This window comes from Orcinus orca, chromosome 1 (assembly GCF_937001465.1).
Source record: "Orcinus orca chromosome 1, mOrcOrc1.1, whole genome shotgun sequence".
Taxonomy (NCBI): Eukaryota; Metazoa; Chordata; class Mammalia; order Artiodactyla; family Delphinidae; genus Orcinus; species Orcinus orca.
In genome coordinates this window covers 186,092,767-186,118,672 of record NC_064559.1, presented here as the reverse complement: position 1 = coordinate 186,118,672, position 25,906 = coordinate 186,092,767, and the positions used below count along the sequence as shown (strand labels likewise).

At 46.5% G+C, this 25,906-nt stretch overlaps 1 protein-coding gene across 3 annotated transcripts in view; it reads right to left on the bottom strand.

Moving 5' to 3' along the window:
• CSMD2 (CUB and Sushi multiple domains 2) overlaps window positions 1–25,906 on the bottom strand; it is a 672,138-nt gene that overhangs the window by 214,710 nt on the left and 431,522 nt on the right. For all 3 annotated transcript variants that reach the window (XM_049694749.1, XM_049694771.1, XM_049694802.1), the window contains 6 exons: window positions 24,853–25,040; window positions 23,980–24,168; window positions 23,671–23,787; window positions 8,933–9,148; window positions 7,223–7,411; window positions 1,150–1,319 (listed from right to left, as the gene is read on the bottom strand). In XM_049694749.1, the coding sequence (XP_049550706.1) occupies window positions 1,150–1,319; window positions 7,223–7,411; window positions 8,933–9,148; window positions 23,671–23,787; window positions 23,980–24,168; window positions 24,853–25,040 (1,069 nt within the window). The remainder of the gene's footprint in view (window positions 1–1,149; window positions 1,320–7,222; window positions 7,412–8,932; window positions 9,149–23,670; window positions 23,788–23,979; window positions 24,169–24,852; window positions 25,041–25,906) is intronic.

Sequence of the window (25,906 nt, the reverse complement as noted above, 5' to 3'; positions counted from 1 at the left end):
TCCCATGGTACTTCCTCTTGGGTTCAAGAGTAATTGGGTAAGAGTGAGAAATGCCTTCCAAACACACACACACACACACACACACACACACACACACATGCCCCAGAGGGTGGGTCAAGAGTATCATCTTTGCATAAAAAGCACAGTGTACTCATCATATCTACAGAGAGTCCTAATGGGTGGGGATTATTTAATGGTTTCTCTTTGGATTGTCTAGAGTGGTGACTTTTGGTTGTTTCTAATGTCTAGACTTCTCTGGCTACAGGGAATAAAACTATATTAGAATAAGATAAAAAAGTTTCTTGGCCTAGGATGAAAATGGACCTACTCAGTATGAGATTTTCCTTATAATCCTTTTAAATAAGGCAGCTCTTTGATAAGTTCTCCAGAGTCAACTCTTTGATTACACACTCACGATGTGTTATTGGAGGTACAAATCACACACACAAAGAAACACAGTCATAGTGTGTTCAATGTCTTAACAAGTCCCTCTCTATAACCCTTTCTTTAGTCCAAGTCCTTTCACTTCTTTCTCTTATGTAGATCTTGAATCCACTTTCTTCAACCCCACTGCTACATGCAGGCCATCACCATGGCCTGAAACCAAGCTACTGAAACAGCCCACCGGTCACTGAAACATAAACTCAAAACATACACAAATGCACACACACAGAACACGAGTATGTACAGACACAGATCACCCAAACCAAATACAGACACAGACACAGATGCACACACATGTGGAAACATACATATAAACATATCTGTAGCCACACATATCTACACAAATGCACATATTCTATGAACTCTTCCTTATCTAGGTTGATGGTCAGAGTTCACAATGGAAACCTGATCCACTGGCCATTCCAACTGAGTTTATTGTGGTGATTTACTATCCAGACAACCCCTACTCAATCACGTACATACTTGAGAGCAGTCAGCTCCTAAGCAAACTCTAAAGCCACATCTTTAGAATACACTCGCCTACACTTCTGTCTTAGATCCTCACTTCTCCCAGATGCGTGAGGACATCTTGGGACTCAGGAGGGAAGAAGAAAGGTTGGGTCATTCACACAGAGATAAATGAGTGTGGTGACCATACTCTTGCATCCCGTAACATACATACTCTATGAAATCTATCAGTGTTACCTTGAGGACATCTCCTTCAGAGAGTTCAAATGCCCTGGCTTTGAGCTGAATCCCCTTCCCCGGCTGGGTCTGGATGGAGTAGATGCATTCGTGGTTGTTACTGTAGTTCACAGGAAAGTTGGGGGACAGCAGAGTGCCCTGAGTGCCCGTGACTGAATTCCCACACTCAGCTGGAAAGAGAATCACAATAATCACAGATTAACGCCCATCAGCTACATCCGGAAAACAAACAACTCACAGCGCTGGAGGACCTTACAAAGATGACAAGTTGCTTGCCTCTCTACCTGCCAGAGTGCCTGTTTATCTGTCCATTTGTCTGCCTGTCTATAGGAATGCTTATCAATGTTTGTTTGTTTTTAACACCTGCCCACCTGTAGTTCTGTTACGTTCCTTTATTTCTCTCCTTCGATTTGTCTGTTTTTCTTCCGCAGAAATAGAAATAAACCCACCAGGCACCCTTTACTTTTACAGTGTTATGAAGCAGCCATTCTCCCTCCCACCTGTTCATATAGTATCATAGCAACAGAAATGACCAAGGAGGGCGTCAGGGGACGATGGGGGCAGCCAAGTGAGGAAGGATGAAGCCTTTCAGTATCAGAGGATACAAACGAAGAGGGGACAAGATTGAATAATAATTGCTAGCATCTCCCAAGCTTTACACGGATCATTTCAGCCATTAGCCACAGCAACCGATCCCCACAAGGCAGGCACAATGAGCATCCCTGTTTTCAAGATAAAGACCCTGGTACTTAGCAATTTAGATCAAGTCTCTCAATTCAAGGAGGTGGGGGGGCTGACAACTCAGCCCTCTTGGTCCTGGAATTTAGGGCCTCTGAGGCTCTGAAGAAAGTTTTGGCACAGACACATGGAAACCCTGTTTAATTCAACAGCTAATGAATTCACACCTTCCTCTCAAAATCTGTTCCTGCTCCTCCAGAATTAGTCATTCTTTCCCCATTGTTCCTATACCTCTATTTATAGTGGTCATCACATTTTTTTTTTTTTTTTTGCGATACGCGGGCCTCTCACTGTTGCGGTCTCTCCCGTTGCAGAGCACAGGCTCCGGACGCGCAGGCTCAGCGGCCATGGCTCACAGGCCTAGCCGCTCTGCGGCATGTGGGATCTTCCCGGACTGGGGCACGAACCCGCGTCCCCTGCATCGGCAGGCGGACTCTCAACCGCTGCGCCACCAGGGAAGCCTGGTCATCACATTTTACTTGACTTATTTGTTAACATTTCTATCTCCTCCACTGCCCTGTGGGTGCTTTAGGGCTTGGTCATATTTCTGTATCTCCAGCACCCACTGGCTCTGCTCCATGCCTGGGCAGGACAGCAGCAGCGATGAAAGGGGTAGCTCAGTGCAGGGCATGTGCTGAAGGACCCTGCAGTTGGCTCTCTAGGGTCTTTGGTAACTGTGAAGCCTCTTCCTGGGCTTCCCCGTGGCAGAGCGTCTACCAGATCGCACCCTGATGGCTTGTTCCTTGTCTGCGCCCCCGACCCAAACTGTGCGTTACTTGAAGGTAAGGGTCATGCTTAACGAATCCATGAATTTCCAAGGCTTAGCCCAGATTGTCTGTAAAATAAATATTTGCCAAATGAATGAATGAATATGGAGGACGCTGACCTCAGAGGATGGCCAGCTCTAAAATGATTAGGTTCTGGAAGGATATAAATACAAGTCAGATGGCAGGCCCATTATTTGTCTGGACATATGGGGAGTTCGGAGCATACGTAGAATCTCTGAGGTTGGTGGTAGCACATCTGCTTTCCCCGTACCATTCCTCAGTGTCCCTATTCTAGGCACAGCCATTGGCTGGAAGGACCCTGAGGTCACCACATATTCAACTTCAATTGCCCTGAGCCTGGAGTGTCCTAGGCCACAGCAGTGTGGAGGGAGCATGTGATACAGGAACATTCAGAGTTGAGTCTCTAGTGGGCTTAGTTGTACCTCTGTGTGTTCTCTTGTTCCCAAGGCTGCTCCTTAGAACTTTGAAGATCGTGACCATGTCCCACCAATCAGTCCTCTGATTGGTGGGACAAGCCCTCCTCCCTGGGCCCTTTCCAGTTCAGGACCAGCTTCAGGTTCCTAAGACGTCACATAAGTCATTACTATGGACAGCATGTCTGTGTCCCTCTGACAAATTCTTATGCTGAAGCCCTGATTCCCCAGTGTCATGCTATTTGGAGGTGGGGCCTTTGGGAGGTAATTAGGTCTAGATGAGGTCATGAGGGGAGAGTCCCCATGATGGGATTAGTGCCCTTAGCAGAGGAATTGACCAGAGCCTGCAATCTGTCTGCTGTGTGATGGTAGGCTGCCATCTGGAAACCAGGGAGAGGGCCTTTACCAGACACTGAATCCACTGGCACCTTGATCTTGGACTTGCCAGCCTCCGGAACTGTGAGAAATAAATGCTTGTTGTTGAAGCCACCCACTTTATGGTATTTTCTTATAGCAGCTCAAACTGAACAGGACAGCCATCATTTGTCTTGGAGGAGAAATCTCGCTTTTCAATACTTTAAACTCAGCCTGTTTGCAGAGTGTCCGAACGCGCGTAATGAATGTGCAGAGCTGGGGCATAAAACTAAAGGGCGGGTGGTGGACGGGCACCCTGGTGGCTGCTGATACTTTAGGTAGATATGTTTCTAAAGTGTGTAAGGATTCTGGGGGCCCTCTGACGAAGGTGGGCATTTGGGGAGGGGGTGCTGAGGGCTGTACATATTTAGACGTTCATTACTCAGTCACATCACGTGGGCAGCCCTCTGAGGCAGCTCTCCATCATCTCTGGGCATCACACAGTATTGTCTTCCGTCTAGGGAACGACATGTGGTGCAGTGGGATGAGCATGGATTTTAGACTCAGACAGACCAGTTATATCAACTCTCTGAACCTCGGTCTCTTCATCTGCCTCCATCTGGACAATAACAGCACCCACATAAAACTAGAGAGAATACATATATGAAATTTTATGATGAAAGAGGTGAACATATAGGGAGTGGCTAGCACCTAGTAGGCCCTCAACAAGCGTTATTCCTTTCTCTCCCCATCGAACCTGATGAATCTGCGCAGCTTATCTGCTTCTATTTGGAGCCCTAACTGCCCAGGCTCCGGGAATGGCCGAAGGCCCAAGAAGCTTCTCGGGAAGCACGTGTTGGCTGCCTGACAGTCACAGCGCCCTCACTGTTCCTGATACCTCTTGCTCTCTGCCTAGTTCCTAAAAGCTGGTTTACCTTAAACGTGGGCTTTGACATATTTTTGCACCTCCTTCCTACCCTGGCTTGCTGCACAATAGCTACCTGCCAGCTCTGCCCCAGCATGACCCTCTCCTCTTTCCCACATGCCCGACACCTTTATGGGGAGGGGACGGGGGCTGACAGCTTCAGATGGCGCCAGTCCTTGGCCCCTACCGAGGCCTTTTTCCAGGGCACCAGCGAGTGCACAGGAGGTAGCGGGACCTGGTACTTGCTTTTGGGAGAGTTTCCAAGTATCAGGGGAGGTGAGCAGATGCACGAAAAAGCCAAACACAAGCATAAATGGAAAAATAAATGTTCCAGAAAAACAAACAGTCATCTGCACCGGAAAGTGCTGCGGCTAATTCGGGCATCTACGACTTCTGTCATCCCCATCAGAAGAGGTCTCGTTAAGGGCAGGGGCTGTGTCTTGTCCATCAGTCTGGGGCTCCCGAGGCAGAGAGGTAGGTCTGCTCCATCATGCGGGGCTCCCAAGGGCAGGGTCATGACTCTTGGCACAGAATGGGGTCCTCTGGGATCAGGGCTGTCTCTTCCACATCCAGCTCAGGGGACCCTGAGGTCAGGGGCTGTGTCGCCCTGTCACACAATGAATTAGAGCCCAGGACTGTTCATCTCCTTCTCAGCAGGGAATGTTCCTGGTAAGTTATTCAATTTACACCTCCAGTGCGTATGGCGACTGGGAGCATCTCCCGGGTGGGCATTCCCGTGATACCTCCAGCCTGAGGTTCTGTTGCGGGCTGGTGGTAATTAGAGGTGATTATAATTGCTATGCGCTATGAATACATACAAAACAGAAGACAAATGTAATAATGAAAATATTGTGAGGCGCCATGAACAAACAGTAATTGGAATAATAAGTTAAAGAATGAGTTTATGTAATGAGATCAGTGAGGCAGAGCTTAGGGCGTGTGCGTATCTGTGGTCCTGGATAATCCCATTCAGGAAAAATTCCCCTCAGGGCCACTTAGCCGAAGACATTTCTCCGGAGCAGAAAGGAGCTGCCAGCAGCCACATCGAAACTGAACCTACGCAGTGGGAGTTACATGTGTGTCTGAATGTGTGTCCAGGTCAGGGCGGGTGGAGGCTCTGGGGGATGGTTGCAGGAAAAAGGATAAACTTTGAGATTAGTTAATTGATCAAAAATGGAATTCTGCATCTATTTGTCTTAACGTTTCTCCTCTGAGATCGCAAAGGGTTATTGGTTGTTGGTCATGTCATCGATAAATAATGATAAAAAGGTTATTGGCAAAATGATAATAATATAGCACCCCACTGGTGAATGTAAATTACGTCATCTAATCTGGAATAAAGCCTGTGAATTGGATAGTGTTATCTCTGTTTTATAAGCGAGGAAGCTGGAGCTGCTGGCGTCTGGTGGCTCGCCCAAGATATAACAGCTGGTAAGTGGCAGAGCAGAGACTCACCCTCGGGCCCAGGTGACCCCACAGCCTACGCCCAGCCCATCTTGCCATCCTATTTACGACTGTCCTCTGCAGAGCCATGGGGCTCCGTGTGGCTGTCTTGGGCAAGGCTGACCTCAAGGGCTCTCAAGACGCCGGCACCTGTTTCAGTCAGTGCAGTGCTGCTTTGATCTGTTTGGTATATTGGGGTTTTCTGTAATATTTAGCACTAGCGGAGAGCAGTGAGCACGGAAGGTACTCCACTGATCCAGCCTGTGTTCCATCTAGCCCCATGGTGTGAGCATCGAGCAGGCAGAGCCGTGAACCTTAGAAATGAGGGACAGCCAGCACCTGTCCCCAGTCCTTGGGATATCGCCCCACTTCTCTCCACCCTCTGGGCCTGAAGCTCTGAAAAGTCTGCTCCAGCACGCTGGCAAGGAGGCCGGCAGGACCCTGGGTCACAGGGCTCCTGGTCCCAACTCCATCAGCTGCCTCTTTAACCTCACCACCCACTGCTCTCCCCCTCGCTCGCTCCAGACTGGCCTCCAAGCTATTCCTCAAACACCGAGCATCCTCGTGGCTTGGGGCCTTGGTACTCTGCTCCCTCTTCTCCCATGAATTAGCTCCTTGAATCCCTTCAGATCTCTACTAAAATGTCAGCTCATCAGAGAAGTCTTTCCTGACTACTTGTTATAAAAACCTCCAGCACTTTCTAAGCTGACCATCTTTCTCTGTAACCCTCAACACTGCCCGACACACTACACATCCATGCGTTTACAGCCTATCTCCCCCCACCAGAATGTGAGACCAGGAGTGGAGAGACCTTCTCTGTATTGTTCACCTTTGTATTCTCAGCGTCCAGAAGCATGCCTGACCTGCAACGGGTGCTCCATAAATGAACCCAACTCCTGCTTCTCTCTCTCTTCCCCAGCGGAATGGAGGAAGTCTTTCTAGAGATTCTCAAAAGCTATCGGACCCTCATTGGACAAGTAAAATCAGCCCTCTCCTCAACCAGATGGGATTCTCCATGGGCAAAGGTCATACCTCCTTCCTATAGGCGCACCCACACACCCCACCCAGATTTCTCCGCAAGAGGCATCAATTAGCCATGGGAATTTGTGTTAAGGAGGTAACAGCAGAGAAATTGATTTCATCCGAGTGCCTACTGTGGACCCGCTTTGTAAAGGGCAGTTGAGGCTACAGAACAGCTCATGAAGCAGGCATTGCCATCTCTCCTGTACCGATAAGGAGGTTGGCGTGGAAGGAGGGTAGGCCACCCACCCAAGGTAACCGTGTGCTAAGACAGTCCTTAAACCCAGTCCTGTCGGCCTCGTGGCCCAGGTGCGTTCCACCACCTCCCAGCAATTGACTAAAGTCCGGCCAACCCCATTAGTGAAGCAAAATGAAAGCACGTGACCACCTACCAACACACCTTGGCAGAGGCGAGCTCCACAGGCGCCGTCTGCCCCCCAGGCACGTGATGCGGGCCGTGCCCTCCAGACGGTACCCGGGGAAGCAGGAGAAGGTCAAGGTGTCGCCTACACCAAACTGCAAGCCCTTCCGGATGCTGTAGGCTGGGACCTCGGGCTCCTCACAGGGCTCCAAGTCATACTCTGGAAAGGCAGCAGGAGAGCTGGGGTCACACACGGAGGATGGGAACACACAGACAAAGACACCACGGAGAAGAGGAAAGGCAGCAGGAGAGCTGGGGTCACACACGGAGGATGGGAACACACAGACAAAGACACACGGAGAAGAGGACGAGAGAGGAAGACAGAGGTACAGGATACACACCGATGCACGAAAAGTAAGGAGAGAAGGAGAGAGAGCCCGAGAGGGACAGAGACAGGCAAGAACAGGCAGGTGTGTTCCGGGCGGTCTGAGTGCCTCCAGACCACGAGCAGTGGGAGAGAGCACCGCCTTCCTGGAAACATGGTTCCCGGGAGTACTTCTGAGGCTGACCCTTCCCTCCTCTGTCCCTTCATCTCCACATGAACCCCAGCCTCAGGCTTGTGGACTCTCTTGCCTCTTTCTCCCCGGGCACCAAGCCAGATCAGTTCAATCAGCCTGGTTCTAGAGGTTCAGAATGCATGACCCAGCCTAGGGCAACTTACATTGGGAAAAAGAATGCAAATGCTTCAGCTGAAGCTGTGTCTTGGTAACACTGGCACTTGAGGCAGATGGCATGTGTGACGGAGTGGCATTTATGCACCAGGGACCTGCCTCTAGTGACTTTTATACCTCTAGTGATGATACAGAAGTACCTTTTCCCTCATCCCCAAGGGCATCTCCCGTCTGGGACACAGTACCCCGGGGCTCTGTGTGGTGGGGAGAAAGAGCCTGGATGAGGCAGACTGGCTGGATATGTCCCATCAGCCAGGACATGGCAGGTGGCATCTGCTGGAGGGACACTGTGAGGCTAAGCTCGGCCATGTCCCATTTCCTAGAGGTCAGATATCTCTCAGCCATCCTGGGGAAATCCATCTGCTGTCTCTGCTCCCGGCTGGTGGTGGGAGGGGGGTGGTCTGGGAGCAATAGTCTGAGAGCAGCAGGAGGACTTGGTACTAGAGGAGTGAAGGGTCCTCTTTTCTCCCCGAATGCACATTAAAGAGCTTTCTTTTCAGGATTCCTAAACACAGAGATAAATGCCCATCGCTACTCAATTCGCATTGCTGAAGCAGCCCCCACACGAGGCCAAAACACTCCAAAATGGGAGTTTCAGTCTCCCTTCTTTTCCTTTTCGTTTTTTTTTTTTTTTAGAAATTGCTGTGGTTGTGAAGTAGTGGAAGTGGAATCAGAAGAAGAATCTGGAATTACTAGGGCAGGATGCGACTCCTGAGGTCCTCTAGTTCAATCAGTTGGGTTGGTCATGTTCAGAGTGAAGCCTAAATACCTTCACAGAAGGAGATTCCCCAACAGACCTGCTAACTCCTTCCAAGCCCACTATAAGGAAGTTCGTCCTTGTGTCTAACCCGACTATCTTCTGCTGCAGCAGTGAGATCCCTCTCCCAGAGGCTGGGGAGGGGACCGATAGCCATCTACTGGGAAGACCAGAGGCCGGCAGCAGGGTGGGGGGGTGGGAGGGACAGAGTACTCAGCCATCACTTACCCCGAGGGACCCTCACATGCTTTACCTGAGAAGGTGATGTTGAAGCCTTCGTAGGACATGGAGAAATCGGAAATGAAGCGGACCTGGGCAGTGAAGTTGCCGTAGAGTCCAGCGCTGATGGGCGCTGGCAACCGGGAACCGGTCAGCTGCCTGAGGGGCTGAGTGAAACTGCCATTCTCCGTGATGAGGAGGTAGTCGTGGCTGCTCTCCAGGTGGAAGGTGTGGAAAGTGAAGAACACACCTGCCAGGAGACCAGAGGGTCAGGGTGATGACAGTGAGAGGCCTGAAGGGGCTCAGCTGCACGATGGGGTCTGCACAAACGTTTCCCGTTTGCAAGCGTCTATCGGTGTGCAGAACCTCAAGCTTGAGCATGACCAACACACACCAGCCAACCTGAATGAAGGAAGCCAGGTGAACCGCACACGCCCCTGCCCTGAGGTCCAGTCAGGGAGAAGGATGCTGCTTTCTGGTTGTCCCAATTTGAAAGGGAGATTTATGGCTAGGTCATTCATTCAGTCAACAAGTATTTGTACATTTATTGGGTACTTCCTATGGGCCAGGATCCAGGGCTGCGTGGGTGCAAGGGGATATAGCTACAGCACAGAGTGACAAATGCTGGAACCAATGTAGATCAGACTGCGCTGGGGGGCAGAAGGGAAAGAGGGGAGGGCAGGATGCCCTCACTAAAGAGTGAGCATTTGATTGAGGTCTTAAAAGGAGACTTAGGAATTAACCAGGTAAGAGGGGAAAGGGCACCCCAGGCAGGGCACCGGAGACAGAGCTGCTGTGTATTCCAGGGCTCTGAGAGCGGCACGGTGCGGCTGGACACACTAAGCAGGAAACATCTGGAAGAGGGGCTGGAAATGTAGGCTGGGGCTGGACTGGATATTTTTCTGGAGGCATTGAGAAGCCATCCTATCCAGAGTGTATCCGATTTCAGGTTAGCAACATGTTGGTGGCTGTGAGGAGGACGAAGTGGAGGGAGAGAGAACAGTTAGAAGGATGTCAGCCATGCACTGCGGGAAAGTGGATGGGGGCTGGCAGAGGGGGTGAGAGCAGGAAAGGGACACGAGACTCAGGAGGTGAAATGGACAGGGATCAGAGGCAACAGATGCAAAGGAGGAGTTAAGGGATGACGCGGAAGATTTTTTTAATTTTAACAATTTTTTTAAAAACATCTTTATTGGAGTATAATTGCTTTACAATGGTGTGTTAGTTTCTGCTTTATAACAAAGTGAAACAGCTATACATATACATATATCCCCATACCCGCTCCCTCTTGCGTCTCCCTCCCACCCACCCTACCCCACCCCTCTACGTGGTCACAAAGCACCAAGCTGATCTCCCTGTGCTATGTGGCTGCTTCCCACTAGCTATCTATTTTACGTTTGGTAATGTGTATATGTCCAAACCACTCTCTCACGTCATCCCAGCTTACTCTTCCCCCTCCCCATGTCCTCAAGTCCATTCGCTACGTCTGCATCTTTATTCCTGTCCTTTCCCTAGGTTCTTCAGAACCTTTTTTTCTTTTTTTTAGATTCCATAGATATGTGTTAGCATATGGTATTTATTTTTCTCTTTCTGACTTACTTCACTCTGTATGACAGACTCTAGGTCCATCCACCTCACTACAAATAACTGAATTCGTTTCGTTTTATGGCTGAGTAATATTCCATTGTATACATGTGCCACGTCTTCTTTATCCATTCAACTGTCGATGGACACTTAGGTTGCTTCCATGTCCTGGCTATTGTAAAAGGAGCTGCAATGAACATTGTGGTACATGACTCTTTTTGAATTATGGTTTTCTAAGGAGATATGCCCAGTAGTGGGATTGCTGGGTCATATGGTAGCTCTATTTTTAGTTTTTTTAAGGAACCTCCACACTGTTCTCCATAGTGGGTGTATCAACTTACATTCCCACCAACAGTCAAGAGGGTTCCCCTTTCTCCACACCCTCTCCAGCATTTATTGTTTCTAGATTTTTTGATGATGGCCATTCTGACTGGTGTGAGGTGATACCTCATTGTAGTTTTGATTTGCATTTCTCTAATGATTAGTGATGTTGAGCATTCTTACATGTGTTTGTTGGCAAGCTGTATATCTTCTTTGGAGAAATATCTCTTTAGGTCTTCTGCCCATTTGTAAATTGGGTTGTTTGTTTTTTTGATATTGAGCTGCATGAGTTGCTTGTAAATTTTGGAGATTAATCCTTTGTCAGTTGCTTCATTTGCAAATATTTTCCCCCATTCTGAGGGTTGTCTTTTGGTCTTGTTTATGGTTTCCTTTGCTGTGCAAAAGCTTTGAAGTTTCATTAGGTCCCATTTGTTTATTTTTGTTTTTATTTCCATTTCTCTGGGAGGTGGGTCAAAAAGGATCTTGCTGTGATTTATGTCATAGAGTGTTCTGCCTATGTTTTCCTCTAAGAGTTTGATAGTGTCTGGCCTTACATTTAGGTCTTTAATCCATTTTGAGTTTATTTCTGTGTATGGTGTTAGGGAGTGTTCTAATTTCATTCTTTTACATGTAGTCCAGTTTTTCTGGCACCACTTATCGAAGAGGCTGTCTTTTCTCCATTGTATATTCTTGCCTCCTTTATCAAAAATAAGGTGACCATATGTGTATGGGTTTATCTCTGGGCTTTCTATCCTCTTCCATTGATCTATATTTCTGTTTTTGTGCCAGTACCATACTGTCTTGATTACTGTAGCTTTGTAGAATAGTCTGAAGTCAGGGAGCCTGATTCCTCCAGCCCCGTTTTTCTTTCTCAAGATTGCTTTGGCTATTTGGGGTCTTTGGTGTTTCCATACAAATTGTGAAAATTTTTGTTCTACTTCTGTGAAAAATGCCAGTGGTAGTTTGATAGGGATTGCATTGAATCTGTAGATTGTTTGGGGTAGCATAGTCATTTTCACAATGTTGATTCTTCCAATCCAAGAACATAGTATATCTCTCCATCTGTTTGTATCATCTTTAATTTCTTTCATCAGTGTCTTATAGTTTTCTGCATACAGGTCTTTTGTCTCCTTAGGTAGGTTTACTCCTAGGTATTTTATTCTTTTTGTTGCAGTGGTAAATGACAGTGTTTCCTTAATTTCTCTTTCAGATTTTTCATCATTAGTGTATAGGAATGCAAGAGATTTCTGTGCATTAATTTTGTATCCTGCTACTTTGCCAAATTCATTGATTAGCTCTAGTAGTTTTCTGGTAGCATCTTTAGGATTCGCTATGTATATTATCATGTCATCTGCAAACAGTGACAGCTTTACTTCTTCTTTTCTGATTTGGATTCCTTTTATTTCTTTTTCCTCTCTGATTGCTGTGGCTAGAGCTTCCAAAACTATGCTGAATAATAGTGGTGAGAGTGGGCAACCTTGTCTTGTTCCTGATCTTAGTGGAAATGCTTTCAGTTTTTCACCATTGAGAATGATGTTGGCTGTGGGTTTGTCATATATGGCCTTTATTATGTTGAGGTAAGTTCCCTCTATGCCTACTATCTGGAGGGTTTTTATCATAAATGGGTGTTGAATTTTGTCAAAAGCTTTTTCTGCATCTATTGAGATGATCATACGGTTTTTCTTCTTCAGTGTGCTAATATGGTTTATCACATTGATTGCTTTGTGTATATTGAAAAATCCTTGCATTCCTGGGATAAACCCCACTTGTTCATGGTGTAAGACCCTTTTAATGTGGTGTTGGATTCTGTTTGCTAGTATTTTGTTGAGGATTTTTGCATCTATGTTCATCAGTGATGTTGGCCTGTAGTTTCCTTTCTTTGTGACATCTTTGTCTGGTTTTGGTATCAGGGCGATGGAGGCCTTGTAGAATGAATTTGGGAGTGTTCCTTCTTCTCCTATGTTTTCGAAGAGTTTGGGAAGGATAGGTGTTAGATCTTCTCTAAATGTTTGATAGAATTCACCTGGGAAGCCAACTGGTCCTGGGCTTTTGTTTGCTTGAAGATTTTTAATCACAGTCTCAATTTCAGTGCTTGTGATTCAACTGTTCATATTTTCTATTTCTTCCTGGTTCAGTCTCAGAAGGTTGTGCTTTTCTAAGAATTTTTCCATTTCTTCCAGGTTGTTCATTTTATTGGCATATAGTTGCTTGTAGTAATCTCTCATGATCCTTTGTATTTCTGCAGTGTCAGTTGTTACTTCTCTGTTTTCTTTTCTAATTCTATTGATTTGAGTCTTCTCCCTTTTTTTCTTGATGAGTCTGGCTAATGGTTTATCTTCTCAAAGAACCAGCTTTAGTTTTATTGATCTTGGCTATTGTTTCCTTCATTTATTTTTCATTGCTTTTTTTTTTTAAAGGTAACACGTGTTTATTGCAAAAAAGCTTTAGAAGTAGAGAAATGTGTAAAGAGAAACTTTTTTTAACATCTTTATTGGAGTATAATTGCTTTACAATGGTGTGTTAGTTTCTGCTTTATAACAAAGTAAATCAGTTGTACATATACATATGTTCCCATATCTCTTCCCTCTTGCATCTCCCTACCTCCCACCCACCTTATCCCACCCCTCTAGGTGGTCACAAACCACGTAGCTGATCTCCCTGTGCTATGTGGCTGCTTCCCACTAGCTATCTATTTTACGTTTGGTGGTGTATATATGTCCATGCCACTCTCTCACTTTGTCACAGCTTACCCTTACCCCACCCCATATCCTCAAGTCCATGCTCTAGTAGTTCTGTGTCTTTATTCCCGTCTTACCCCTAGGTACTTCATGACCTTTTTTTTTTTTTTCTTACATTCCATATATATGTGTTAGCATACAGTATTTGTTTTTCTCTTTCTGACTTACTTCACTCTGTTTGATAGACTCTAGGTCCATCCACCTCACTACAAATATCTCAATTTCATTTCCTTTTATGGCTGAGTAATATTCCATTGTATATATGTGCCACATCTTCTTTACCCATTCATCTGTTGATGGACACTTAGGTTGCTTCCACGTCCTGGCTATTGTAAATAGAGCTTCAATGAATATTTTGGTACATGACTCTTTTTGAATTATGGTTTTCTCAGGGTATATGCCCAGTAGTGGGATTGCTGGGTCGTATGGTAGTTCTATTTTTAGTTTTTTGAGGAACCTCCGTACTGTTCTCCATAGTGGCTGTATCAACTTACATTCCCACCAACAGTGCAAGAGTGTTCCCTTTTCTCCACACCCTCTCCAGCATTTATTGTTTCTAGATGTTTTGATGATTGCCATTCTGACTGGTGTGAGATGATATCTCATTGTAGATTTTATTTGCATTTCTCTAATGGTTAATGATGTTGAGCATTCTTTCATGTGTTTGTTGGCAATCTGTATATCTTCTTTGGAGAAATGTCTATTTAGGTCTTCTGCCCATTTTTGGATTGGGTTCTTTGTTGTTTTGTTATTGAGCTGCATGACCTGCTTGTAAATTTTGGAGATTAATCCTTTGTCAGTTGCTTCATTTGCAAATATTTTCTCCCATTCTGAGGGTTGTCTTTTGGTCTTGTTTATGGTTTCCTTTGCTGTGCAAAAGCTTTTAAGTTTCATTAGGTCCCATTTGTTTATTTTTGTTTTTATTTCCATTTCTCTGGGAGGTGGGTCAAAAAGGATCTTGCTGTGATTTATGTCATAGAGTGTTCTGCCTATGTTTTCTTCCAAGAGTTTGATAGTGTCTGGCCTTACATTTAGGTCTTTAATCCATTTTGAGTTTATTTCTGTGTATGATCTATCCTGGAGAATGTTCCATGAGCACTTGAGAAGAAAGTGTATTCTGTTGTTTTTCGATGGATTGTCATATAAATATCAATTAAGTCCACCTTGTTTAATGTATCATTTAAACCTTGTGTTTCCTTATTTATTTTCATTTTGGATGATCTGTTCATTGGTGAAAGTGGGGTGTTAAAGTCCCCTACTATGATTGTGTTACTGTCAGTTTCCCCTTTTATGGCTGTTAGCATTTGCCTTATGTATTGAGGTGCTCCTATGTTGGGTGTATAAATATTTACAATTGTTATATCTTCTTCTTGGATTGATCCCTTGATCATTATGTAGTGTCCTTCTTTGCCTCTTGTAAGAGTCTTTATTTTAAAGTCAATTTTTTCTGATATGAGAATTGCTACTCAAGATTTTCTTTTGATTTCCCTTTGCATGGAATATCTTTTTCCATCCCCTCACTTTCAGTCTGTATGTGTCCCTAGGTCTAAAGTGGGTCTCTTGTAGACAGACCTTGTTTTTGTATCCATTCAGCCAGTCTATGTCTTTTGGTGGGAGCATGTAATCCATTTACATTTAAGATAATTATCAATATGTATGTTCCTATTATCATTTTCTTAATTGTTTTGAGTTTGTTATTGTAGGTCTTTCCCTTCTCTTGTGTGTCCTGCCTAGAGAAGTTCCTTTAGCATTTGTTGTAAAGCTGGGTTTGTGGTGCTGAATTGTCTTAGCTTTTGCTTGTCTGTAAAGGTTTTAGTTTCTCTGTCAAATCTGAATGAGATCCTTGTTGGGTAGAGTAATCTTGGTTGTAGGTTTTTCCCTTTCATCACTTTAAATATGTCCTGCCACTCCCTTCTGGCTTGCAGAGTTTCTGCTGAAAGATCAGCTGTTAACCTTATGGGGATTCCCCTTTATGTTATGTGTTTCTTTTCCCTTACTGCTTTTAATATTTTTTCTTTGTACTTAATTTTTGATAGTTTGATTAATATGTGTCTTGGCACATTTCTCCTTGGATTTATCCTGTATAGGAGTCTCTGCACTTCCTAGACTTGATTGTCTATTTCCTTTCCCATATTAGGGAAGTTTTCAACTATAATCTCTTCAAATATTTTCTCAGTCCCTTCTTTTTTCTCCTCTTCTTCTGGGATCCCTATAATTAGAATGTTGGTGCATTTAATGTTGTTCCAGAGGTCTCCAAGACTGTCCTCAATTTTTTTCATTGTTTTCTCTTTATTCTGCTCTGCAGTAGCTATTTCCACTATTTTATCTTCCAGGTTACTTATCTGATCTTCTGCCTCAGTTATTCTGCTATTGATTCATTTTAGAGCATTTTTAAGTTCATTTATTGTGTTGTTCATCATTGTTTGTTTTCTCTTTAATTCTTCTAGGTCCTTGTTAAACGTTTCCTGTATTTTCTCCATTCTATTTCTAAGAACATGGATCATCTGTACTATTATTACTCTGAAGTCTTTTTCAGGTAGACTGCCTATTTTCTCTTCATTTGTTTGGTCTGGTGGGTTTTTACCTTGCTCCTTCATCTGCTGTGTGTTTCTCTGTCTTCTCATTTTGCTTATCTTATTGTGTTTGGGGTCTCCTTTTTGTAGGCTGCAGGTTCGTAGTTCCTGTTGTTTTTGGTGTCTGTCCCCAGTGGTTAAGGATGGTTCAGTGGGTTGTGTAGGTTTCCTTCTAGAGGGGGCTAGTGCCTGTGTTCTGGTGGATGAGGCTGGATCTTGTCTTTCTGGTGGGCAGGACCGCAGCTGGTGGTGTGTTTTGTGGTGTCTGTGACCTTATTATGATTTTAGGTAGCCTCTCTGCTAACGGGTGGGGTTGTGTTCCTGTCTTGCTAGTTGTTTGGCATAGGGTGTCCAGCACTCTAGCTTGCTGATTTTTGAATGGAGCTGGGTCTTAGCGTTGAAATGGAGATCTCTGGGAGAGCTTTTGCTGTTTGATATTACGTGGAGCCAGGAGGTCTCTGGTGGACCAATGTCCTAAACTCAGCTCTCCCATCTCAGAGGCACAGGTCTGACACCTGGCCGGAGCACCAAGACCCTGTCAGCCACACAGCCAGGTACGTGGGCAGTTTCTTGCCTTTTGGGAAGCCTGAGGTCTTCTGCCAGTGTTCAGTAGGTGTTCTGTAGGAGTTGTTCCATATGTAGATGTATTTCTGATGTATTTGTGGGGCAGAAGGTGATCTCCAAGTCTTACTCCTCTGCCATCTTGAAGATCTCCCCAGATGACGGGGAAGATCTTGACCTGAAGGACAGTGATGTCTTTTGTGACCCAGGGTTGGAAACATAGGAAGAAGAGGAGTAGGTGGTAGAAGGGTAATGGCCTTGTCTTTGAACACCCTGCATGTTTGACATTCAAGCAGCATGAGCTAGTGGGAACTGGAAGTACAGACTTAGAGTTCAGGACCAAGGTCAGATTACAGCAGTAGATCTGGGACACCTGTTACCTGAATCCACAAGCATGAAGAGGACCAGAGCAGGGAAGGGTGCCCATCAGAGGAGGGGCAGATTGGAAGCCTGGGGTAGGAGGGGCGTCAAACAGAAGACAGGGAGGAGGGGGACTGGTGGGGGAGGGGACAGGCAGCCATCCCATCTGAGATGGGAAAAAGGGAGGGGACCTCCACTGAGGGGGAGGGGCTAAGAGCACTCAATAAAGACAATAACATTCAGCACTAAGTATGGGTGTCACTGTCCTGAGTTGCTCTTTAGTTGGCCCCTATCAATCAGAAGGGAAGATACGGAAACATTTACAAGTTCTACAAGTTCCAGCTAGTAGGTGGGAGAGCTGAGATCTGAACTGAGACAATCTGGTGGCGGAGGCTGTGCAATAAACCACCCCATGAGGCATCTTCTCTCACTATGGAAAGAGAGCCCGTGGTAGGAGGGGCCAGGTGGCCGCAGGGTTCAGGGGTAAGTTATGGAGCAGCAGGATCTTAACACCCAGGGCAACTCTTGAACTTGTCCAGATGGCAGTTGTGCTTGTGTGGGCAGATGTGTAATGCACGTCCACCCATGGGTGAGTGTGCCCATGGGAATACATGCCATGGATGTACAAGGGCAGGAACTTGGGTAGGCGAGGAATGCTGCACCCAAGTGCTGTTCAAAGTCCACGGACCTCAGCATCTGGGGCATTGTCTGGAAGCTTGTTGGAAATGCAGAATCTTGGCCTCCACCACAGACCTCCTGAATCAGAATCTGCATGCTAACAAGATCCCCCAAGAGATCTGTAGGCACATACAAGTGTGAGGAATACTTCTCTAATTACTGACACGTTTTTGATAAACGATGGTTAGATCCAAGGTCTTAATGCTTAAGCATTTTAGATGTTTTTGGGTTTTTTGCCTCTCTGTTGATAGAAACTGGTGATCTGGAGTATTTGGGATTATACAGGTGGGGGTCGGGGTAACAGAACCCAGTAGAGGTGGGACCAGGGAAGCAGCTTGTGAATGCCCTGTGCCCGGGCAGCTGACATGCATCCATTTATCTATTTACTCAAAGACATAGACCCTGAGCGCCTACTAAGTGCCAGGCCTGTGCTAAGCACCGAGAAAGATCTCCCAGTCTAGAGGAGGAGACAGGCACATGAGCAGTGAGAATACAGAGTGGGGACACAGAGGGAGAGTGCCCAACTACGCCTCCGGGGTTGGGAAGGCTTCACAGGGGTCACAGTCTGTGACACGAGGGGTGTAAGCATGCTTGGAACCCCACGGGCATGTATGCCCGTACATATCCTGTACTGCCGACACATAAACACGTGTGCAACTGAGAAAACTGTTCTCAGTCTGCAGAGCTTGGGAAGAGGCTTGGTGGAATAGATGTCTTTCCCTCCTCGCTGGAACACAGGGTTGGGTGGAGGATGAGTCAGACACAGTAACAGGCGGAAACGAAGGTGAATTAAGCACTGTGCCTTTACTCTGTTTTTCCAGAATGCAAATACACCCCCTCCAAAGGAATAAACATTTGGCTTCTAAGGATGAGTAAACAACCGAGGTGAAACTCCTGGGTTTCCCAGCTATGCTGATTGCTTGGGGCTCTTTTGGCCATTGTGTGAAAATGAAGACATTGTCACAGAAATAGAGAGGCCCTGTGTTGGAGCTTGAATCCAGATTTGGTGTGACAGATGCACACACAAGCGAAGACTCCGCTGGAGTGAACCATGCAGAGTCGTGCAAAGCACATTAACACCACACTGGAGCGGAGAGAGCAGGGCCATGGGAAAGGAGGGGATTTGGAGGGAGGTAGACCTGGGTCAAAAGCCCGTCTACCAGCGAAAGTGTCTGGGCCAAAGCTGTTCTGCGCCTTTAGGTGACATTTAATCCTTGGGGAGAGGAACACCTGGGGCAGCACATGCAAAGCCCACCGCACAGTGCCTGGCACACAGTAGGCGTTCTTAGTACTCAGTTCATCTAACTCCCAGACAGCCTTGCGGGTTAAAAGATGTCAGGCCTGGGGTCTTAGCAAGGGCATGTTATCTGGACTCCTGAAATGGCTGCTCCCTTGGGCTGGGCATGTGGTAAGTTGAACAATTCTGAATTTCACAGAGTTTTCAGTTTTCCCAGCTGGACTTCTACCTGGTAGGGCGCAATCGGAGTCAGCAGCCTCCATAGGTCTGTTAACCCGAGATACTGTTACAAGCAGAGCCTCAGGGGTGCCCTCTGGAGAAGGGTGTGAGTTCACTTTAATTCAATTCATATAGATATTTCTGGAGTTTCTTATGTGCCAGGCATGAAGCCAGCAGCTGAGGAAACTGCAGGAAGCAAGGCAGACATTTCTCTGAAAGAGCTTGGAGTTGGTCCGGGGGACAGATGACGAGGATGCCAAGTTCCATACAGTGGGGAGAAGTCTGGGATTGGGAAGGTACAGGGTCACACAGGAGCCTGTGGAGGGGGGCCCCACCCAGACCCAGCGCTGGGGGCAGGGGTATGGGAAGGTTCGGTAGAGGAAGTGAATTCAGAAGGATGAGCAGCTGGCCAGGCAAGGGGAATGGTGGAGGCGATGTGGGGACAGGAAGTGTTCCAGGAGAAGAAAATTGTCCCATTGTGCAAAGCTCCAGAGGACAACGAAAGCCTAAGAAGTTCTAGGAACTGAAAGAAGTTCAGAGCGACTAGAACTTAGTGCTTAGCGGGCTCAGAAGGAGGCTGAGAAAGGTAATAAGCCAGGGCTGTAAGGCCATGCTAGCTAGTTTACAATCTGGGGCTCAATGCTTAGGGTCTGGTGAAGCCTTTCAATGGTTCTAAGGAAGAAGTGACCTGGTTATACATCAGTGACGTCTTGTTGATTCTCTGCCTGGAACACCTCTCATCTTGGCTAATTCCTGTTCATCCTTGAAGACTGGCCTAAGTCTCAACTCCCCACCTGTGTCTGCTCTATCCCAGAATTGACCATGGTACATTGCGAGGTCTCTTTAGGCTGGATCTCTACCACTAGACTACAAGGCAGGCAGCGCCAGAGGGTCTGTTCCCCTGTGTTTGCCTAGCACCTACAGCAAGCCCATATCAGATAAGCATTTGTTACAAATTTGTTGAACTGCACTGACTTCTAAGGAAAGACACAGGTAGAAAGGCAAAGAGGAACATACACCCCTATAATTACAGACGTCAGATGCAGCAAGAATCATGACTATGGGGGGTCGTTACTCTAGGGGTCACGGGGGGCTGCCTTTCTTTCCCTCCTGATGCCACGGAGTAGCTTCTGGCCCTGGCAATGGCCAACTCTGGACCAGGCTTGGTGGAAACAGCTCTGCAGGATGAACAAGGACGCTGCCTCCGTCCCTCCTCTCCTCGGGAACAATACTGTGGGAAAAAGGGGCCAGCCCCGCATTGCCCTGACTGCCGGAGGGTCCCGTCTTGCCCAAGGCTGTCCTAATCCCCGCTAACTACCAGGCCTATTAAAGGCAACAGTGACAGTGCTTAAATACATGAGGTAGGATTATAGGTGACTTTTCTTTCAAATTTTCTTTTTTTATACAAATAGTATACTTTACATGGAATACATATTTAGTGCTCAAAACTAGGAAAAAGTCAAAAGATGAAAATAAGAGACAACTAGTATTAACCTTTGGGGGCATAGCTCTTCAGACTGTTTTCTATGCACATATCCTTGCTTAATTTTTTAATAAATAAATTTAATTAATTAATTTATTTATTTTTGGCTGTGTTGGGTCTTTGTTGCTGCATGCGGGCTTTCTCTAGTTGTGGCGAGTGGGTGCTACTCTTTGTTGCGGTGTGCGGGCTTCTCATTGCGGTGGCTTCTCTTGTTGCTGAGCATGGGCTCTAGGCACGTAGGCTTCAGTAGTTGTGGCATACGGGCTCAGTAGTTGTGGCTTGTGGGATCTAGAGCACAGGCTCAGTAGTTGTAGCGCACGGGCTTAGTTGCTCCGCGGCATGTGGGATCTTCCTGGACCAGGGCTTGAACCTGTGTCCCCTGCACTGGCAGGCGGATTCTTAACCACTGCGCCACCAGGGAAGCCTCCTTGCTTAATTTTTATAAACTGAATATATTACTTTGGCAAACTTCTTTTTTAGTCAACAGTGTATTGCAACCATCTGTGTAGGGCTTTAAATATTCTTTCACATTACTCCTTTCAGTAGCTGCATGGTAATATTGAATATTTCGTTATTTGGCTACACCATACGTTTAGTTAACATTTCCTGATCGATGGACATGGGAATAGTTACTAGTTTTTCAATTAATAAAGTGGTTTAGGGGACAACCTTGTAGCTAAATCTTGATGCACAGTTTATTTATTTTCTTCAGATAAATTCCAAGAGGTAGAACTGCTGGGTCCAGAGGCACATATATTCTTTGTTTTGTTTTTTAATTAATTAATTAATTTATTTTTGGCTGTGTTGGGTCTTCGTTGCTGTGTGCGGGCTTTGTCTAGTTGCGGCGAGCGGGGGCTACTCTTCGTTGCGGTGCGCGGACTTCTCACTGCGGTGGCTTCTCTTGTTGTGGAGCACGGGCTCTAGGAGCACGGGCTTCAGTAGTTGTGGCTCGCGGGTTCTAGAACACAAGCTCAGTAGTTGTGGTGCATGGGCTTAGTTGCCCCACAGCATGTGGGATATTCCTGGACCAGGGATCAAGCACTGGCAGGCGGATTCTTAACCACTGTGCCACCAGGGAAGTACCGGAGGCACGTATATTCTTAAGACTTTTGATTCATTGTCGAATCATCCTCTGGAAAGTTTGAGCAGTTTCGCACAATGGCAGCACGGAAGAATAGTATTCGTGTCTCTACACTGTCCCCCACACTGTTACACTGTTGCGATATTCTCTGCTGACTTGAAAAGGGAAATGGCATTTCATTTACTGGGTGAATATGCATTTTAAAAATTATTAGGGGCGGTCGAGGTCTTTTCATTTGTATTTCCTCTATTACAAAGTGTTTATAGTTTTGCTTAATTTATAGCCCTGTAGGCCAGGCATATTTTTCTAAAAAAATTTTAAGAGCTTTTTATGCATGTTTCTTGGTCCTTAGATGATTACATAGGTTGCAAATATTTTTGTCCATTAACTATTTGAATATTTTACATGAATATTTTGAATATTTATATATTTATTTTAAAAACCCATAAATCCATTCAAAGTATTATTTAATCAAATCTAACAGTCTTTGCCTTTATGGATTCTACTTTTGGTGTTACTCTTTAAGTAAGTCCCACCTGAGGTTAGACTTTCATATCCTTCTAGTACTAGAATTTGTGGATAAATGCGTGAGGTATGATTTGGTTTTTTCTTTTTCCCAAATGGTTAAGCCCACTGTTTTAAAACCATTTATTAAATAATCCATCCTCTCTTTAATGGATTGGAAATGACACTTTAATCATATACTAAAGACTGTCTCTCTCTCGCACACACATATACACACACACTTTCTCTCTCTCTCTCTCTTTCTCTCTCTCTCTCTCTCTCTCTCACACACACACACACACACACACACACACACACACACACACAGGGGAACCTATTTCTGGATCTTTATTTTCCCCCACTGATTTGTGTGTCCACTCCTATACTCATACCACATCATTAAAATTATATTATCCCATAATAACATTTTAATATCTGGAAGGGTCACTCTTCCCTTTAAAGTTTTTCTTGGCTTTTCTACACGTTCATTCTTCTAGATCAGAGGTTCTTATTTAAAGGCACGCATCACAGTTACTAGTGAAGTGTTCTAAAAACATAGTTGCCTGGTTTCCACCACCAACATAGAAAATCTAAGCCTCTAGTGTAGGGGTCTAATATTAGAGTATTTGCCAAACTGCTTTAAGAACCTTGACTCTAGATGAACTTCAGAGCAAGCTTCTGAGGGTAGAAGCCATCTCCGCCTGGTTACTGTGTATTCCCAGCCTCAGGGTCTGCCGCACAGGTGGAGTTCAATCAATATTTGTGGAGTGAAAGAGTATATTAGTTAATGTTTATTTGTAGTTAGCACCCTTACTTTGAACTTGGGACTCCCAAAGGTCATTTATGCCAGGGAAGGTAGGGCAAGAATCCAGCCTGGTGAGGAATATGAAAACACTCCTCTGAGGAACAGTGTGAGTTCTGTGAGAAGAGGATTGCCACGTACAATATCTGAAGGCTGGATGTGAGGAACAGGGAGCAGAGGCAGCCTATGTTCCTCCAGGACTCAGTACAAGGAACTCAGTCTCAGGTTATTAGGAGGGGTCAGACCTAGCGGAAAATGAGAACAGGTGCCCCTTTGTTGAGTGGGTTGGTCACCTCTCCACCACGGGGGGTGTTTAGACAGAAGGTGTGCTGCCGTCTTGTGCGGAGTGATTTGGAGAAGATTCCCGACCGAATTAAGTAGGTTTGAGAGCTGGTAATCTCTAAGATCTCTTCCAGAATGGAGATTTTAGGTTTGAAAAATATTTGTTGAATGAGTTCTGTGATTCAAAGAGATAGGAATGTTCTGGGAGTTTTCTGGTTGGTGAGAAAAATTCAGACTAAGCCCAGAGGTCACTAGAGAGGGAGATCCCCACTGAGGTCATCTTGACCTGGGGACCTTGGGGCCCTGACCATGTTGCATCCCCATACCTGCCATGGGCCTAAACACTTACCCTTGCCATGTGATGTTTCGATAATCCAGGTGCAGTTCAAGTTGTTGGGGTAGAAATCAGGGAACCCCGGCGACAAGATGGTCCCACTGGAGCCTTGAATGAAGCCACCACAGAGAGCTGGAGAGGAGGGAAGCGGGCACTGAAAGACTGGAGTGGCCCAGGGAGCTTCCCTCACAGTCCCCCTGGGATCCCAGCCCCCATCTCGTCCAAACCTCCAACCCTCACTGACAGGGTCAGGGGGTCAGTGCCTGTATTTTCAGGGCAGGAAAGGAGTCCTCTACTTTAGCGCCCCCTGCTGGTATGTCTCACCTTCACAGCTGGGCAGGGCCCGGCTCCACTGGAAGTTGGGCTCACACTCCAGGGGCTCCCCGTCGCTTAGTGTGTAGCCCGAGTCACAGCTGAAGGTCACCAGGGCGCCCACGTAGAAGTCATTCCCATGACGCTGCCCATTGACGGGGATCCCTGGATCCAGACAGTGGTCTGACTGCAGTGTTATAGCTGGAATAGAGAGCCCACAGCTGAACAGCTCACTGTGAGCATAGAGGGACCCCAGCTGACTCACAAAGGGCGGGGGGAGAGAGCCCTGATAGAGAGAAGGCTGGAGTTGTCATCTGCCCCCTCCTCAAATGTGGCTGTCAGTATCTGCTGAGGGTATCTGAAGACCCATCTGTCAGGGAGAACAACCTGTCTTCATCATTTGTTCATTCATCATTCATTCAGTAACCATCAGTGAGGTGTCCCCTATGGCTTAGACGCCATGCTAAGGGTTATGGATATGAACACGGGTAGGAAAACGACCCTCTTCTCATGGTGCTCTCGGCCCTAAGTTACTAGAGTGGTCTGCAAAGAACTGAATCAAAAAGCTCTTTCAATCGAGGCACCAGCGATGAATGCAGGTGATGAGAGAGGGTGAGGGAGCGGGAGATGGCATCTCACTCCAATGTCACCATCTGTCCCCAGAGTGCCCAGCATGGTGGCACCCAGTCATCTGCACACAGAGGGGGACCTTCCATTCTTTCTAAAGTTGAGCTCTGAGAGATGCTGAGAACAGGCAGCACCTCCCGAGGAGCACAGCCTAACAGAACGCCACGGCGACGCGGCCGAGCAGGGCCTCCTGGTGGAGCTCAGCCCTTGGTCCTTTCCCCACACGGCCGACCCTGTCACTGACGCCCCGACACTCACTCTCATAGCGGAGCTGGAAGCCGATGTCCGAGTGACTCTTGTCGGTAGAGAAGAGGAGGTAGAGGTAGTTGCTGGTGCTGATGAGGAACTGGGGGACCTGGGTCCCGTGGTAAACTCCGATCAAGGGCGCCGAGTACGTCCGTCCATCTCGCACTTCCAGAGTGTCATAGTTGACCTCAGTTTTAAATCTGCCGAAGATGGAAGTGAAGACGTCTTAAGAAACTTCATTAATTTGCAAATGACAAAAGGCCCTGCCTGACCTGGGCTTCAGAACAAGTGGATTTTGGCAGGCTGGGAGATTTTAGTATAATCTGCACACATTTACTGGAGATGTGGGAGGACCTTCCCTTCTGTGTTGAACCCTCCTCCTCCTGTGGTTGGATGCGGCTTTCCCAGTCCTCTCTGTGGCCTGGGCTGTGACCCATCTTCAGACCTAGAGGCACAGTGACTAGCCTCATGGGAGTCAGAATGTTCTAGGCCAGGGGTCAGTAAACTACAGCCCCAGGGCCAGTTCTGGTCTAGAGTCTGTTCTTGGATGGCCTAAGGGCTAAGAATGGTTTTTACGTTTATAAAGCAGTATTTTTTTTTTTTTTTTAAAGCAAAGACTATGCAACAGATATCAGCAAGTGTCCCATGAAACCTGAAGTATTTACTACCTGGCCCTTCACAGAAAAGTTTGCAACAGCTATTCTACGCCATGAACGCTTCGTCTAGAAGAAGTTTGTGTTCATACTTGGGTGGCTACTTCCCCCACCCGAGGGGCACAGCCAGGGTGGGAGTTAGAAGTGGGGCATATGAGCACGATTCGGGTCAGAGGTGAGGAAGACCACCTTCCCACACTGGAAATGCTCCTCAGATACTAACAGTCCCCACTACTGAGATGGAACCAAGGCCAAGGGCAAAGCCAGTGCAGCCTGCCCCCACCCCACCCAGGCCAGCCACTCGAGTGTTCTCTGACCTTGTTGACATTCCAGCATCGGTGCTGGTCCATCACCCACCCCAGCTTCCCTCCCACACCACCGCAGAGATATCACTCCTCACCCCCACCCCCAGG